This window comes from Taeniopygia guttata, chromosome 8, assembly GCF_048771995.1.
Source record: "Taeniopygia guttata chromosome 8, bTaeGut7.mat, whole genome shotgun sequence".
Lineage (NCBI taxonomy): Eukaryota > Metazoa > Chordata > Aves > Passeriformes > Estrildidae > Taeniopygia > Taeniopygia guttata.
Window position 1 is genome coordinate 5,860,853 of NC_133033.1, and position 16,184 is coordinate 5,877,036.

The following is a 16,184-nucleotide window of genomic DNA, read 5'->3' on the forward strand; positions in this document are numbered from 1 at the left end:
ATCTCTAAAGGCTATTTTGGTTTCCTGGTAATGAACAGACCACAGTCAGGTCTCTCTGGGGTCTAAATGGTTTTAAAGCTAAGAGGGTCCACCACAACCTCTTCATCAGACCGCCTTCATGTGAGCGACTTATATCGTAGCTACTGCCTCAGTTTTTGTCTTCTCACCAGTAGAAATATAGTGCCTGATGACACATCGGCCATCACTAGGCTTCAGAGCTAACAGTGCTACTGATGGGAATCCCAGCCCGTGCGGAAAGCGCGGTGAGAACGGCAAGTTTGGCTGTCACCTGGGACGTTTTCCCTGCCCGCTGGGGCTCCGGGGGCGCCTGAGGCGATTCCCGTTCCCGCGCTCCCCGGGGGCCCCCGCCCCGCCCCGCCGCGCTCCGCCCCCGGGGCCGCCCCAGGTACCGGCGGGGGGGCGGCTCCCGCCACGCGAGCAGCGGCCGCGGGACCGCTCGGCTTGGCTCGCTTCACTTCAGTTCAGTTCGGCTCGGCTCGGTTTGGTTTGGTTTGCTTCGGCTCGTCCCGGCTCGGTTCGGCGCCGCCGCTCCTCCGCCGCAGGTAAGAGCCGTGCCCCTCTGAGGGGGCTCCTCCCGCGCCGTCGGGGCTGCTTCCCTTCGAAGGTGGCGGGAGGGGGCTGGCGGTGTTCCGCGCCCCATGTCCCCACCGGGACCCACAAATTCCTGCTGCCCTCCTCGCCCCGAGCGCCGGGGCTGTCCCCGGGCTCCGCGGGACGGGAAGCAGGAGGTGCCCGGCGGGTGAGCTCCGTGCCCCGAGGTGTGGTGTAACGGGCAGCTCACGGGAGCGGCGGGGCGGAGAGGGCAACAGCAGTTCCATCGCCAAAATAAATATTTCCCAGCAATGAGAGGCGATATAATATTGCCTTATCTGTAAAATACCCTCAGCCTCGCGGGAGCGGGGAGGCTGGAGAGCGGGGCCTTCCCGGCTGTTCTCCAGCTGGTGCGGAACCCGCCCGTTCCTCACCCCGGGCAGTGCCCGGCTCGGGGAGGGGGAGCCGGTGACAAGAACCCAACTGCTCGGCGATGGAGCCCGGCCGGCAGCCGCGGCACCCGCTGCCGTCGTGGCTGCTCGGGCAGGGCAGGGACCCGCTGCTGCCTGCACAGCCCGCCCGAGCCGGCGGAGCGGACTTGCTTGTACCCACTCTGCCCTTAGGGCCAGCGAGCCCACCGCACCGAACCAAACGGATCCATCTTCTAATTTACTTCATAAAAAGTATAAACTCTCCAGTTTGTGCTGTGCAAAACCCATTTTTTTTTTCTTGCCATGGTTTCTGGGACGAGGCATTGGTTTTCCCCGCTGTTTTCTCCGCGCTTGCCGGCAGCCCGGCAGCTCCGCTGGTGTGCGCGGTAACAGCCGCCCGTGGGACCGCAGCGCTGTCGCCGACACCGGCACGAGTGGCTCCACCTTTTTTGCCTCCCAAGGCTCTGTCTCCACGCTGTCCTTTCCTTCTTACAAGCTTGTGGGCTTGCTCAGTGCATCAGGTTGGTCTGACCTAAATTAAGTGTAGCTTGTCAAAAAAGAAAAAAAAAACCCAAAGCGGCGGGGAATAATTTTAACGTGGATTTTCCCATGTCCTGAGACAATATAAGACCGTGGTCTCAGAACATGTTTCTGTGCAATTCTTTGGCGGCAAATCTGGTTTTGACTGCTCTTGCTCTGTTTCTCATCACTTATTCATCACCCAGTGTTGCACTCTCACTTGTGCAAATAATAGTTTTCAGGGCTTCAGAGTTGCCTGGATTAGCTCTGGGTCCAAATAAGATTCTCTTCTGAATGCCTTTTTTCCCCCTCCAAAGGTAAAGATGTCACTGGAACTATATTTTTGACCTGTGTGTTTGTAACTGTACTCAGATCATGGGAACACTGGTATTGGGTTGTTGGGGGTACAAAATTGAATCCATACACTGCTGTATGGAAGTGTGTAACGAAAAGGCTTTATTTCCTGTTATTTGTACTTGCTGTCCTGGAGGTGGTTATATGTGCATTTACTGGGACTTCACTGTCTTCAGGACAGTTTCATCAGAACAATTTATAGTGTAAGTCAGAAGAGAGACAAACCAAATTAAAATCAAGCTTCCTTTGCAATTTTGACAAAATTGTGATTCCCTCTTTGCAGACCAGATATATTTTCAGGTGACAAAGTGAGAAGACTTATCAGCTTTTGGTTTTAATAGCAGTAGTTCTTGTGTGTAGCAAAGCAATGCATCTAGTATTTGTCGACATGGTGGTTGTCATGTAGTAGTTATGTTCGCTGTGCAGTTCCAGAGATTTTTTTTTCCTACCTTCATTTTCATATGATTTCATGCAGCTCCAGAAAAAATGTGCAGGTCACAGCATCACAGTTCAGGGTCTTGTGTCATGCTGGCTGGTTGTAGTGCCAAGAAAGGCTCTCATGTCCACTTTGCCTTCCCCAGTAGGTACATGTGTATTTTTTGTTACTGGTTGGGCTGAAGAAGTAGGGTTTTTTGAGGCAGTTCTCAATGACTAATGCTGAGAAATGTCCTGAACTGGTCGTTTCAGGTATGCTTTTTGCTGTAAAAATGTGTCTTGTGCTTCAGGTTCTGCATATTTAGTGAGCTCCTGGAAATGTGTGCTTAGCTTAGTGCAGTAGTTTGATATTTGAAATAAGCAATAAGATTTATGTTTGGAAGTATTAGCTCATTAAAAAATGGGAGGTGTGAGGGTGCTTATTGTAATCCCAGTTAGCAGGTGGCTTACTTTGCAGCATGGGAGAACATCATAGCATAGCGAAATGAATTAACTTATTCATCACAGATTTTCTGCTTGGAAGAGGAGGATAAAAGGCAGCAAATTAGACTTCTGCACTGCAGAGGCATCCTGAGCTGTCCCTGTCTGTGTGATTCTGCTTTGCAGGTTGTTTCTGCAAGGCAATTCCAGTCTCTGGTCACTTGATTTGGTGAGGACAACAGCTTGTTTTTACCTATAAGTTAAAGGTTTTAGACCCAGTGGTGCAGAAAAATCTGTGTCTCCTGCTCATTGATGCAGGGGTGTCTACATGAACCTGCATATGGCCTCTAGCTCCAAATAGGGTAGGTGCCGTCATATGTCTGAACTTCCCTTATCTTCCTCCACCATAAAAGGGCACAGTCATGGCTTTCTCCATGGGGGGCTGCATCCCAGGGCAGAACGTGGCTGTGCCCTGCCTTCCAGCTGTGGAAGGACCAGCAGGGACCCACATGTGTCCTGTAGCAGAGCTGGTACAGATTCATCTTGTGTGTTGCTCTGGGTGCTTTCATGTCACTGTTCCTTCAGTGCATTCAGCAGTGAGGTGCTCAGAAGTGCTTCACTATTGCCAATTCCTTCCTGACAAAGAGAGGCAGAGCTGCAAGGCCGGAGATCTGACGAGAAGGGGACTGAATTCCGGGTTTCTGTTGTCTCAACCATCGCAGCAGTGTCTGTGACAGGAAGGAAGGACTTTGAGGATGGTGAGTTTTGTAACAGCCCTCAACCTCATCATCAGTGTGCACTGTTGTCTGGGACAGGACTGGATTTGGGTCAGCCTCAGCTTGCAGTCCTGTAGACCTAGAAATTGGCTGGCTCCGGGATTCCAAAATTCAACAGAATATTCAGGGAGTTGTGGAAATCTCTGCATCCCTTCTTTAGGGCATAGGGAAAATAAAAATCCCCTCTTCCTTGCATCCTTTGGGAGAGAGCTGAGCTGGGTTCAGTTAGTGGGTCCCCTTTACCATGGAAGATTTTTTTACTGTTACGTATTTTACTCTGTGTTTTTTGGAGTAGTATGTTTGCCAACAGGCATGGAACCATGTGATAATGAGAGTGGCAAACACTTAACGCTCATAGAAGAGAGTACAAAGGTGGAAACTTTTAGTTCTTTAATTTTTTTTTTGTTGTCATATTAGAGGGACTAATTCCTCCTTCCTGAGAATTCTATTGTGGCTCTAAAATGGACTTTGAAGATATTGAATGTTGTGCAGGAAATGGGAGAGGCATGGCTTTATGTTTGACTTGAGGAAATATTTTGAACAACAATTGAACCAGATGTTGTTGTAAAGTTAGATGGCAAAAAAGTGCTACCTGCTGGTTCTTGATTCATGTTCCACACCCATCAAATTCTTAAAAATCCTTTAAAAGCTGTTTTTAAAGCCTATGTTCCCAAATCTAAATGGGAATGAAAATAAATAACCACTGACATGGCTTAGAGGTTTTCATCCTTTAGTTGTCATGCATATATTGAACTTTTTTGTAGCATGTAAATCCCAGAACAAATCCACTACAAGCATCTTCTCATGAAGACTTCTGGACTCATTAATAAATGAATTTTGTTAAAGATGAAGTGGTAAAGATGAAGAACCCACATTTTTAAAGTAATAGATATAGACTTTCTGTGTAGGGAGTTGAATAGTTTTTGTTCTGGATCTGTCAGTTGAGTGGCATTTGGATGACACCCCAAAGTCCTGAAGAGTGAGCCAGAGGCTGTCACAGGGAGCAGAGGGCAGGGCTGTGAGAGCAGGAGGAAATGTAACTGAAAAATGTGCAATACTTTGGGCAAGACCAAGCTTCTGTTTTGCTGCCAAGCAAGGTGATTGTCAATTGTGTGGATCCTGAGAAAGGATTTATTTGTCTTTGATCCAAATTGTGGCCTGGAGTAGGTGGCTGCAGCCTGTTATTTACATAAGGTCCGAGTGTGCCCAGGTGTTTTGGCAGTCTCCACAAGGCAAGATAATGTAAGTCAGGATGACAAATGGTGCTGTACCCTGGCTTAACAGAGAGAAAATGCATCAGACACAAACTTGGCCTTTACATTGTATTAGCCGTGAAAAAGACAACTATGTTCTCTTACATGTTTCTGCTCTAAAGCTGGAATAATTATTACTTTAAGGCAGATATTTTTGTGTAGATGTGCTATAAGTTGCAGATGTCCTATTGCAGTTGTCTTTGCAGCATGGTAGACTTTGATCCAGGCTTTGTGCAAAACACCCTTGTGTACAGAGGGATTTCAGCTGCTTCTTGGTTCCATTTGCTTTGCTGCCTTTCTTCAGGAAATGTGTAATGATTCCTATCCAAGGTTTTCCATCCACTTGTGGGATTTATCCAGAACTTTAATTTTAGATTGGTAAAGATAATCTCCCTTTAATAAACTTTAAGCTGATGGCTTCAAATGTTTGCTGCTATCTTAATATCTGTCACTAACTCAAGCACTGTTTCTGTTCTCTTTGTACATTACAGGACTTTTCCTCTTTACCTTCAATGGAGGAAGCTCAGACCTTACACAGCACTGTGTTCCCAGCCTAACCTGCCTACCCATATTCCCTTACCTAATATTCTTATTATTCATCTTTATCATAATCATTGTAATCCTTTTGCTTCTACATCGCAGGTTCAACAGTGTGACCACTCTCTTGATTCACATACTCACAGCAAAGCCTCCATCTCTCTCATGGATTATAGATCTAAATTGGTAACTATCGCTTGCTTGCAATGTTTATTAGCAGTTATGTTAATTGCTCATACTCTGTTTTCTGCTTCTGATAAATCTCTCTTGTAGAACAGCATTTGTATAAGAGTCTCTAAGGTCACGGCCTTGTTTCCTTTATGAGCTTTATCCTTAGGACAGCACACATTGGCTGTAAAAAAATTCCATTGCTTGGTAGAAATCTGGTTCAGAATGAAAATTCATTTCTGAAATAGAAAACAGTATTTATTTTCCAATGACAGAGCACATAAAGGAGTGAGTTTTTGTAATAGAAAATTGACATAGATATGTAATTTGTGAACTAGAATATTTTAGACTTAAATGCACTTTCTAAGACTTTTTGGGAAAAAAATACACAAGGTATTTCACTTTTGAGAAGAAGTTATGTTGCACATTAGTAGCACCTCTCACGGGTTTCTGTAGAAATACAGAGGAGTGGTTTCACCCCATCCTCTTATCTGCCTAATTAAAGAGATGTGTGTTAGTGCATGATGATGAAACAGTTAAACTGTCACATTTAAATTGTTACTGGTCCTAAATAGCATAAGACAATTATAGGAAATTACAGTTTTGGCCTTAAAAATGAAGCCTATTAAAGGATGTTTTTATTGCTAGAACACCCCAGAAGTTGTAATATAGAGAATACCCGGGTTCATAACAAGTTGAATTTGCAAATGTGTCTTAGAGTGTCGTTTGAAGTATAAGTTGCATCAGTGTAAGCAGGTTTCATGACTAACTGGGGTGACTGACAGCAGAAAAGGAGACTCTTTCCCAAATTCAGACTTCTTTCTCACACTGTTGTGAGAGAGAATGGGAAGTGGAAACAGCATGTCTGTGAACACACCCATGTGGTTGTTAATAAAGAGACATGTAACCTTCCAAGGTAATGATTGGATTTCTTGTTTCTTGCCTGTGAGAGGATAAAGAAGAACAGCCCTCCATTAGTTTGTAGACAAAACCGTAGGGGCTGGCAACACTAAAAGTCAATCTTAGCCTTTTTTCCTGGCAATAAATGAATGGTGAGATAGATCAGGTGATTTCTAGCCAACACTTTAAACTTTTCTTGAAGTTGGCTTAGGCATAAAATGTTGGAGAGCAGGGCTTACAGTGACCACTTCCAGTGATTCCTAAGAGCAGAAACACTTTGGTGTTTTGTGTTGCACTAGAAACCAGTTTGAATCTTCACCATGCTGATGGCCACAAATTGAGCACAGCTGTGTGGATCCATCTATGTGACACATTTCAGTGAACACTAAAAACAACAAAGGTTGGTTTCCCATGGAAGTGTCTTAGGGCAATTGGCTTTTTTCTTTTAAAATTCATTAGACCAAAATAGAAACTAAAGGCAGGAGAGCCACCTTGACCTAGGAATATATTCTTTGGTGGCTAATAAGCTCTGATTAACATTTTATTGCTTTAGAGCATTTGCAGCATCCTGCTCTTATGTGGTTTCTTTGTCTAATAAAAGATGAGCTCACACTGCAGGCTTTTTCCTCAATAGGGAAATAATAAGGTATCTCAGAGCTACAAAACTGCCTGTTCCCACAAAACTAGTAAGTGGCTGTGTTTGAGACCTTGCTCCAATTGCTAATGCATGTGGGGAAACAAGATTGTCAATAAGAGTATGCTCTTAGCTACAAAAATGGGTGTTACCCAGGCAAAAAACTAAATGATACAAGGTCTCATGCTGAAGGTGTTCTCAAGGACAATCTGATTGGCAGACTTTCCCTCTCCTGAGTAATGGGTTTTATGTCCTGTAGCAAAATCTTTCCTGTGTAAGTATTTTACTGAGGATTAGTCCAAGACAGTCAAAATGGAAACAGTCATGAGCCTCTCCCTTGCCTTGTATCTGCTAGCTGTATTTGACCTGGTCTCCTGTAACAGAACTCTCCTTGGGCTGTGTGTTTGTGTGAAACAGCAGAGATGCTGCTCTGTTTGGAGCCACCCTAAAAGAGCATCTGTGGCTGTGTGCCCAGGGAGCAGGGGTTACACTGCCAGCTAAATGGCCTTGGACCAAGGAGGCAGGACAATCCCCTGGGAGCAATGGCTCTGTGAGCCTTCAGGTGATTTGGACAGGAGCTGCCTGACCTCAGCGTGTTGTCTCCATTTCCCTGTGCTGCAGAATCTCCTCCAGGTGCAGAGGGCCTGCAGAAGATGTGATTTTGTGGACCTTTCTCTCAGTAGCATAGCAACTGCCACCACTTCCCACTGCTCTGTCCCCTCTGCTTGGCTCTCTCAGTCGTGAGGGATCAGGAACTGAACCAACTTTACAAACAGCCCTGCAAAACAGGAGAAGCTGTAGGAGGATTGATTTTTAACTGGGATCTCTCTGTTCTCTGAACCATCTCTCTGTGGGGTCCTCAGGGCTGACATGACTAGGGAGTGCTGGAGCAGGAGGAGACAGCAGGTGGGGAAGAGAACAGGGAGAGGAGGAGGACCAGGAGAAAGGTCTGCTGTTCCCTGGCTTCGGGATTCAAGCACAAATTCAGAGGCAGCCCTGTGAACACTTCCAGCCCAAGTGCTGGTGGAGCACAGCTTCAGTAATGATCTGCCAACAGAGGGATAATCAGAAATTAGTATGAAAGTTCTTTCAGTTTCACTCTATTCATTAGAGGGGAAAGGGAAAAGTGAAATTTAAGCAAGGAGATGGAGTTTTCTTTAAAATTTTTGTGCTCTGACTGCCTCTGGCGATTCAAGACGCTGACCTGCAGCATCTTCAGCCAGCACAGGGGCCAGCGAGGGCTGTGCTTCTATGACAACAGCCCAGCGTTCTGGACAAGTATCATTTGATCTTATTCTCTGTGTTGTGCTTCTAACAAAGCTGCTCAAGCTGGCCACATCCTGTAATTGATTTTTCAGCTGAGATCTGAAAGTCACATTTGTAGCCAGGTACAATTCTGATTAGAGCAATCTAGGAGGGTTAATAGAGGCAGCAGTGTTTCAGTTACAGGATCAGCTTGGAGTGTGCTGATGGGTTCTGGGCAGGCAGGGGTAGAAAGAAGATACTGATTCCCGAATGATTAGTGCAATACCTTTGTTAAAAGTCTTCCTCTCAATCTTTAAAAGACCAGGCTTCAAGTGATGAGGGTTTCTCACTATTTCGAGCCTGTGTGAGTAGAATGGAGAAGTAGAGATTTTAATTTTTTTTTTTTCTTCTTTAGCAAGTGCACAAGTGTTGTCAATGTCATTTGTGGAGATTATAATGTGTATGGGGAATATAAATTACTCAAATAGAGAATTTTCTCTTGTCCAGTGTGGTGATGGTACAGATCAACTAATCACCTGATTCATAATTTTTGCAGCTGAGATTGCTAAGGATAAGGAGGCAGTAAGTGCATTAGCCTGAGTGTCTGAATAGAAGTTAGTCAGATGTTGAATTCTTCATTTTAGAAATTCCTGCTATGAAGCACAACACATGGGTAGAAGAGCTGTTTTCTGATAGACTAATGAGAAGAAAATTTGTGCTTGTGTTTTCTGGAGTGCTTGCAAAAGACTGTAGTGTGACTGAAGAGCAGCTGAAGTTCAGAAGAGTGTATCAGAATTATGCTGTATCCTACTGAGAAATACTTCTGGGAAGATTTAATGCATTCGGTGCAGCTGTTCACTATTGAGCTACTGATAAATTTCTTCAGAAACTGTCCTTGGGAATGCAATCTCTGAACGAAGTGTCTGCTGCACCAGCCCTTTTCTGTATGAGAAAGTTGCATATGTTTAAGCTGAGATAAACCATTTTGCATGTTGTACTGAAGTTTAAACGGGGTTACTATTTGGTTTGTTTCCCCTCTGTTGGCAATTTAAGTGAAATTATCATCCCTATTTAAACTGCCTTGGGGGATAGCATTTTGGTTTAGAGTTGTGAATTTTGAGCTGTTTGTTTTGGTTTTGTTTGTGTTGTGGGGTGTTGTAATTGCTGGTTTTTTTCAGTGAATGGGTAAAGTACTGTGTGCAGGTGAGACTTGCTAAGAAGGAAGGCATTTGCTCACATGCTGAGAGTAGACATTGGAGTGAGTTTTGTTCCCAAAGGTGCCTGTGAATTTGAGTTGAGGAGAAAATGAACTTCTGTGGATGCTGGGTGAAGGCAAGACTTCTGTCATTGCTCTGTGTTTTCTGGCTCTGTGTGCAGTAGCCCAGGCCCTGGTTTGCATAAGTAGCTGCTAATCAAACCTGTGCTCCAATTTGCCAACGCTGTGACTTGTTATGAGGAGCCGAGACCTTTGCTTATTTGATGTGTGGTAGTTTCAAACAGCATGAGAGATTAAAAGCGTGGTAGATCTGTTTTTCCTCCTCTGTAGTAATTTGGTTTGTGTAGTTGTGTTCTGTACAACCAGAGGTGAAAAGTCAGAGTCCTACCTCTTCCCACCAACTGTCTGAGCTGCACACATTAGAGCAGCAGTGGCTGCTCATGGCCCCTAATGATTTGTATTCTGCTGTTGGTTTTTTTTTTTTGATTGTTTCTGAATCTAGAAGGGATAATTTATCCATTCCAGATGCTGTCTGCACTCCCATTGGGCCCTCACATTTTATACAGTCTTTATTCTAATGGCAGTCTTAGGAGTAGATAGGTGTTGGATGGATTCAAAGTTTCCAGCTGAAATTCCTGTTTTTCATCTTTTCCCATTTCCTTTTTTTTCTTCTGTAAGTGTTGAGGAAGGAACTTTTGTAAGGATAAAATGGTGGTGGTGCATGCACTAGAAATGTGGATTTTCCATAGAAGTAGTAAAACCAATAATTTAGGTTTATTTACCTTGGAGGCTGGCTGATGAATTGCATGGTTGGATGCACTGTCAAAGATTTTAGTTCTTGGTTGCAGTTTATTGGAGCAACAGAAGTGGCACCCTGCCACTGGAGTAAAGAATGCTGTTTCCCCATGAATATTTGAACAATCTGCAGTAGCCATCTGTTACTCTGTTAAACACAAAGCAGTGCAACAGGTGTATTTCTTGGGTTTGGAAGTCTTACCAGCACGAGTGAACACTAAACAGGATTAAAGCTAGGATTTAAAAGAAGATTTCAAAGTGGGCTCCTCTTTAGTCAGCAGATATAGTGGTTATGACATTAGAAAGTGGAGAGATAACCTAAACATATGGTACACAGTTAAAGAAAACAAATGCTGAACTGCTCTTAAATCTGTTCTTTTCCCATGTTTGTCATTTTCTTAGATGGCTTCAGTAACAGATGCCAGATTCAGGCAGAAAGATTCTTCAGACCAAAATTTTGATTACATGTTCAAGCTCCTGATCATTGGCAACAGCAGTGTAGGTAAAACGTCCTTCCTCTTCAGATATGCTGACGACACCTTCACTCCAGCATTTGTGAGCACAGTGGGAATCGACTTCAAGGTGAAAACAGTTTACAGGAATGACAAGAGGGTGAAGCTGCAGATTTGGGTAAGTGCCAGCATTTTCAAAGATGCTTTGTATTAATCCCAGCAAAGCTCTGATGGTAAAACATGGCTTGTTTGGAAGTGGAGTTTTGGATGGGTGTAGATTTTGGTTGTTCATAAGTTCTGTGTGTCTCTGCAGTAAACTGAGGGAGGTCTCTTCTGTTACTGTCTCACTCAGCTGGTGAGGGTCCTGATGTGGTCTAAGCAGCTGCTCTACATTTGGGTGAACTCTACATACAATTCATACTATAATTTTATGGCCTCTACATAAGACACTTGTATCTTCCTGCAGCTCACGTACCTGTCCAGCAACACATTTCTACCCAATTTCTGCTCCATCTAAGAGCTTCATCTTGTAATTGATCTACATACACCCGATTGGCAATTCTTTAATAATTGCATTTAAATGTCAAATTACATAATCACAGCTGGGTTTTTTGTTTACTGTGGTGATCTTGAATAGTGAGAATCTAAAATGAGGTGCTTTTTTTTGTACTAAAACTACATGATTAATTTTATTTCTGTGTTGCTGGGTACAATGTAAAACAAATTCTTTAATAAAAGATCCTTTTCATGTTGTAAAATCCTGACATTGAAACTAAGGTAGGTCACCTGATATGAAATTGATTGATTTAATTTAGGGTTTTGGCCATAAAAATGGTTTTACTTCAGGCCCTATAATCACCTAAAGATGATTCCATTTAGTTGGTCTTTCTGAATTTTGGAGTGTGAAATTTTCCAAGAAGCAGTGTAAAAGCAAGACAGAAGGCACCATAAAATATTAGAGATTTTTCAAAGATACTATGATTAAAGTGAATTAAGCAATAATCTTAATTAAATCTGTTAAAGGGCTTTGGGACAAAAAGGGCTTTATTAACCTTAAACTTCTTATGAAAAGAGATGTCAGGTGAATTCCTCAGAGGGTACAATCCATTGGACCTGTAATATTTGAGTTACCAACAACACTGTTGAGTTAATATTTATTTTTAATTAAAGGTATACCTAAGTGTTGGACAGTTTCCAGAGTAACTTCTGTTCTGTTCTCTTTTTGCATGGATCCCTGACATGAGTCATGATACAAGGACCTTAACAAAACCACTATGTGCCTCTATTAAAACTACAGTATTTGAACTTGTTTGTCTCCTGCCTGTCCTGAGATTATATTTGTCATTTCAATGTGTTCTCCAGGGTACATGAAGTAATAGTGGAGTCCATTAGAGTACCAAAACTATGGGTTCTTATGTGTAGGAAGAAATAGTTTCATACCAAAAAAAAAAATATTTACAGCTGCTATTGAGTTTCTGGGAGTGTGGGGCTTACTCTGTGGCTCTATTGAACCCTTTGCTCTGACTTACAATTTTCTAGTTATGTTGACTTTCTTTTTTTTTTTTTCAATTATGCTCCCTCTAAACTTGGCATTAAGCCTTATCTGAATCAGGTTTAATATGAAATTAAGTGAAGAAGAAGGTACAAGTGTTTGACTTAACCACTTCAAATATTTTTCTAAAATCCAGAGAAAATCACTTCTAGGAACCTTTGATGTTCTCTTCTCCACAGACCCAGAGTTTTTACAGTTCAGGGGTGCTTGTGGAGCTGTGACAGACTGGAGGTGCTCAAGGGCTGTGCCAAATAACCCTGGTTTGTGTTCTGCAGGTCTCAGGTGAGAGGGAGGTTATTACTGCTGTGCTGTGATCCAGAGACATCCATGATCAGTAGGACTTTGTTTACACTGCCTGTTGCCTGTGTTGAACAGAACAGAATTTGGGTGCAGGACCCAAATTCTTGTGTTGTCTTAAAGCTCAGGAAAATTCACATTGCTTCAGGGGCCGAGCAGCTGCACGTAAAGACTGCCAGCTGTGTCAGTAAATGTCTCTCTGGTCTGACTCCTGGTTTTGTTTCCCCAGCAGAAGTTGATGAGTATTTTAAAGCCAGAGATCTTGCATTTGTGTTGGTGCTGAGTTTGAGGAAGTCTGTATTTTGTGAATGAGGATTTGACAAGCTGTCACATGGAATGAGCAGAAGAGAGTGCTCCTCTGTTTGATTTTGGTGTCATTGGTGGGCCTCTTGCTTTGTTGACATTAACACCTCAATCACCCAAATTGATATTTTAATAATCAGTTGTGCTTGTGACTAAGCAGTCTGGGAAATGATCTGCTTTGAAAAGACTTGAAAGGAATATCTCTTTAGCTTGAGAGGAACAGGACGTAGCAGAGATATTAATGATGTTTTTAAGGTAGAATAACAGCACTACTGCTGCATATGGAAACAGAAGAATGGTTCAGAGAGGGGTTTATGAAATAATGTTTTGTTGGCTTTTTTTCCCTTTCTTTAAAGAGCTCCAAGATCAGTTGACTGTGTTTTAATTTCAACTGCTTTCTGTCTTATTTAGGAATGGTGGTGTTGTGTTAATGGAATAAATTAGCTTTCTTGAGAATGTTTGTTTTGTAGTTGGATGAGGCTTAGTAATTTAATATCTAATTTAAACAATTTATTGCATAAATATATTAATATATTATATAGATATTTACATATCTGCATAAATGCAATTCTTGAATTAGGTTTTTTTATGTCACTGCCATCTGTAATAATACTTTTATATAAAGCATTTTCCTTATGATTGGGTTGTAAGGAGCCAATTTATAATATCTCTCTGCATTTCTTGACCAATTTTGTATTCCCAGAGTTGCTAATTACTGTTTACTGGAGGAAAACTATTATATTCTCAGCTAGGTATGTTTTTTTATTATAAATAAATCTCAAAGGTAACATTATTATATTCTTAGCAAATGCAAACAGTTAATACTTAATGCAGAGTTCAGGTTGCCTAGCAGCTAGAGAGGGCCACTTTGTCCAGATCCAGATGGAAGCAGAGTGAATGAATAAAAGTGATTTCAGTTTTAGGTAGGAGCAAGGTGAGATTTCTTTTTCTCCCTTCTGTGCATTTGTGTGTCTATTGCTGGTGAAGAATAATGGTGGTGAAAACGACAGCAGAACTCCTGAGCAATGTGGCATCACTGCTGAGGGGCAGCCTCTGGCCCTTTATGCTGGCCCAGTCTGAGTTCATTACATGCACAGTCACATAAATTAACTGATAGAAAATCACTGGCAGAGTTCAGCCCCAAACACTTGCACACCACCCAATACATACTTTGTGTGAGGAATTTGATTACATTTCCATTATATTTTCATGCAGCACATTACACAAAAGACTCTCAACATTGATGTGATTAATAATAAACATAGCTAAATACAGGATTTGGCAGGTGATGTTACAGTTGAAGCTACTTTCAACCCCTGCCTGCAAAAAGCAACAGAGATTACATTTAACTTCAGGTTAAAAGGCAGAAAGACTGTGATGCTCAGACAGAGGCAGCATATTTAGACTGCAGTAAGGGTTTTCTTTTAAGGAGCTGTTTATCAGAATTAAACTGCTAGGATGAAGGTTTTTCCTTCTCATTAATAAAAATGTCTCAGTGGTTTTGCTGCTGAAACCTGTTGGGGTGTGAGATTAAGTTTAGTGGATGTCTGAAGCACGTGTTACAGCTCTCAGGCACAGCTGGGGAGAGGGCACAAAGCAACATTGCTCTGGGTTTTTTGGATCTTTAAAAACAGAAATATGAAAACTGCTAATTATATTGAGTGGCAGTTACCACTACAAAACAGAAAAGTGTAAACCAAAATACCCCCCCTGCTGTGTAGCTGTCCAGAAGGCAAATACTCAGTGTTTTTAAAAGCTTTTTGTATCAGGCATTGTCTGGATGACAAGATCATCTTGTGCAGCTTGCCTCTTAGGGAAGGGATTCAAAGCAGTAACACTGGCAACTGAGTTTTGTTTTTTTTTTTCAGTTACAGGAGGTAAAATTATAACACCATCATATTTGATTGTAAATTTTAATGTTAATTGCACACTTAACCAGAAGCTAATTATGCATTTCAGATGAGAGAGTAATCTATTCCCAAGGCATCCTATTCCTGTCATGGTTTTGCTAAGTTCCTTGCAAGCACTGACTTCAGGTTTGTATGCTTGCACAAAACTTGTTTCTAAAAAAAAGAGATAATGAGGTTCAGTAATTAAATGTATAGATGTAATAGTGATGGGTGTCTCTAGAGCACTAATGGACCTGATTCTGGTTTTACAGACTCACAGTTGTTGTGAAATCCTCTGATTTGCTGTTTAGATGAAGAACTAAAATGGAGAAATTCATGATAGTGAAAAGATCAGGTTGATCTTTGTAAAGGAGTCAAGGATTACGTTTTATTTGCAGCATTAAGGACTTACTGGGTCCCAGGAATGAAAATCATTGTGAGTGAGTTGATGTAAAGCACTGCTTCTCATGCTAAAATACAATGCAAAATATTTGACTGGAGTAGAGATGCAGTAAGAGTGTCTGTAATTCAATTCCAAGGTCTTGGTTATATCTCAAGTAATAATACTTCTGCTTTGAGAAGAACTTGGTGCTCATGCCACTTTGAATGGGCTTTAAGATTAGAGTTGTGAGGGTGATACAAAGGAGAGAAACAAAAACTTGACAAATAAGACAAACTGGCTGATGGGTCAGTTACCCACTCACTATTGAATTTATTGAACAGCCTAAGCTTGCTGAGCAGGGCATTGCTGTGTTTGCAGTCAAACAGTTGACATGGAGGGTTTATTTCTGTTTATAGTTAATCACCTCAATCTCATTGTTATCTCATTATAACTCTGCATTGCAGTGAAGGCCAAATTCAACTTTAGTCTAAGCTCTGATACCACTGCAGTTATCCCTGCTGACAGTGCTGGATTTGTTCTCACTGCAGGTGTAGTATCTCTCTTTGTGCTCCATCTTTGCAGTTACTGGGTCCTTGGAGGCTTTGTTTTGTACATTTCAGTAAAATGAAACATGTTGTGTTCAGAGGTTCCAGGCTGTATCCAGGGGCAGTGTTGAGTGTGTGTTTGTTGATAAAGAGCTGTCGGTAGTTCAAAGGTCTGGACCTTTCCTACAGAAAATGGACCAATGCTGACTGTTTGTCCAGTAGAGGAAAAGCTGTGCATGGGAAATTTCAAGGGAAATGATTTCCTTGATGAGGTGAGGCAGTTAAGCTTTGAGAGGACAAATGAATTGCTGTCCTCCCAGTGTTTTGCATTTAATGCTTTTTTACCAGAAATTCAGAATAGATATTTTGTAGTAATTTTGTATAAGGTCTGAGACTTACATGCCTCAAAACCCTTTCCTGTTTTCCTTGTCTCATCAGAATCACCCTTATTATAATTTTCTTTCACAATTTTATCTTCTGCATAATGACTGTGTATATTCTATATTTAAATATGCTGCGTGGCACTGTG

At 42.2% G+C, this 16,184-nt stretch overlaps 1 protein-coding gene across 2 annotated transcripts in view; it reads left to right on the top strand.

Annotated features, from left to right (window-relative positions):
• Positions 1–387: 387 nt before the first annotated feature.
• Positions 388–16,184, top strand: part of RAB3B (RAB3B, member RAS oncogene family) — a 49,803-nt gene continuing 34,006 nt past the window's right edge. The window contains exons 1-3 of one of the 2 annotated variants that reach the window (XM_030279296.4): positions 388–563; positions 5,383–5,463; positions 10,638–10,865. In XM_030279296.4, coding sequence (XP_030135156.1) covers positions 5,443–5,463; positions 10,638–10,865 — 249 coding nt within the window. In that variant the 5' untranslated portion in view covers positions 388–563; positions 5,383–5,442. The remainder of the gene's footprint in view (positions 564–5,382; positions 5,464–10,637; positions 10,866–16,184) is intronic. The other variant, XM_012575300.5, reaches the window with a different exon arrangement.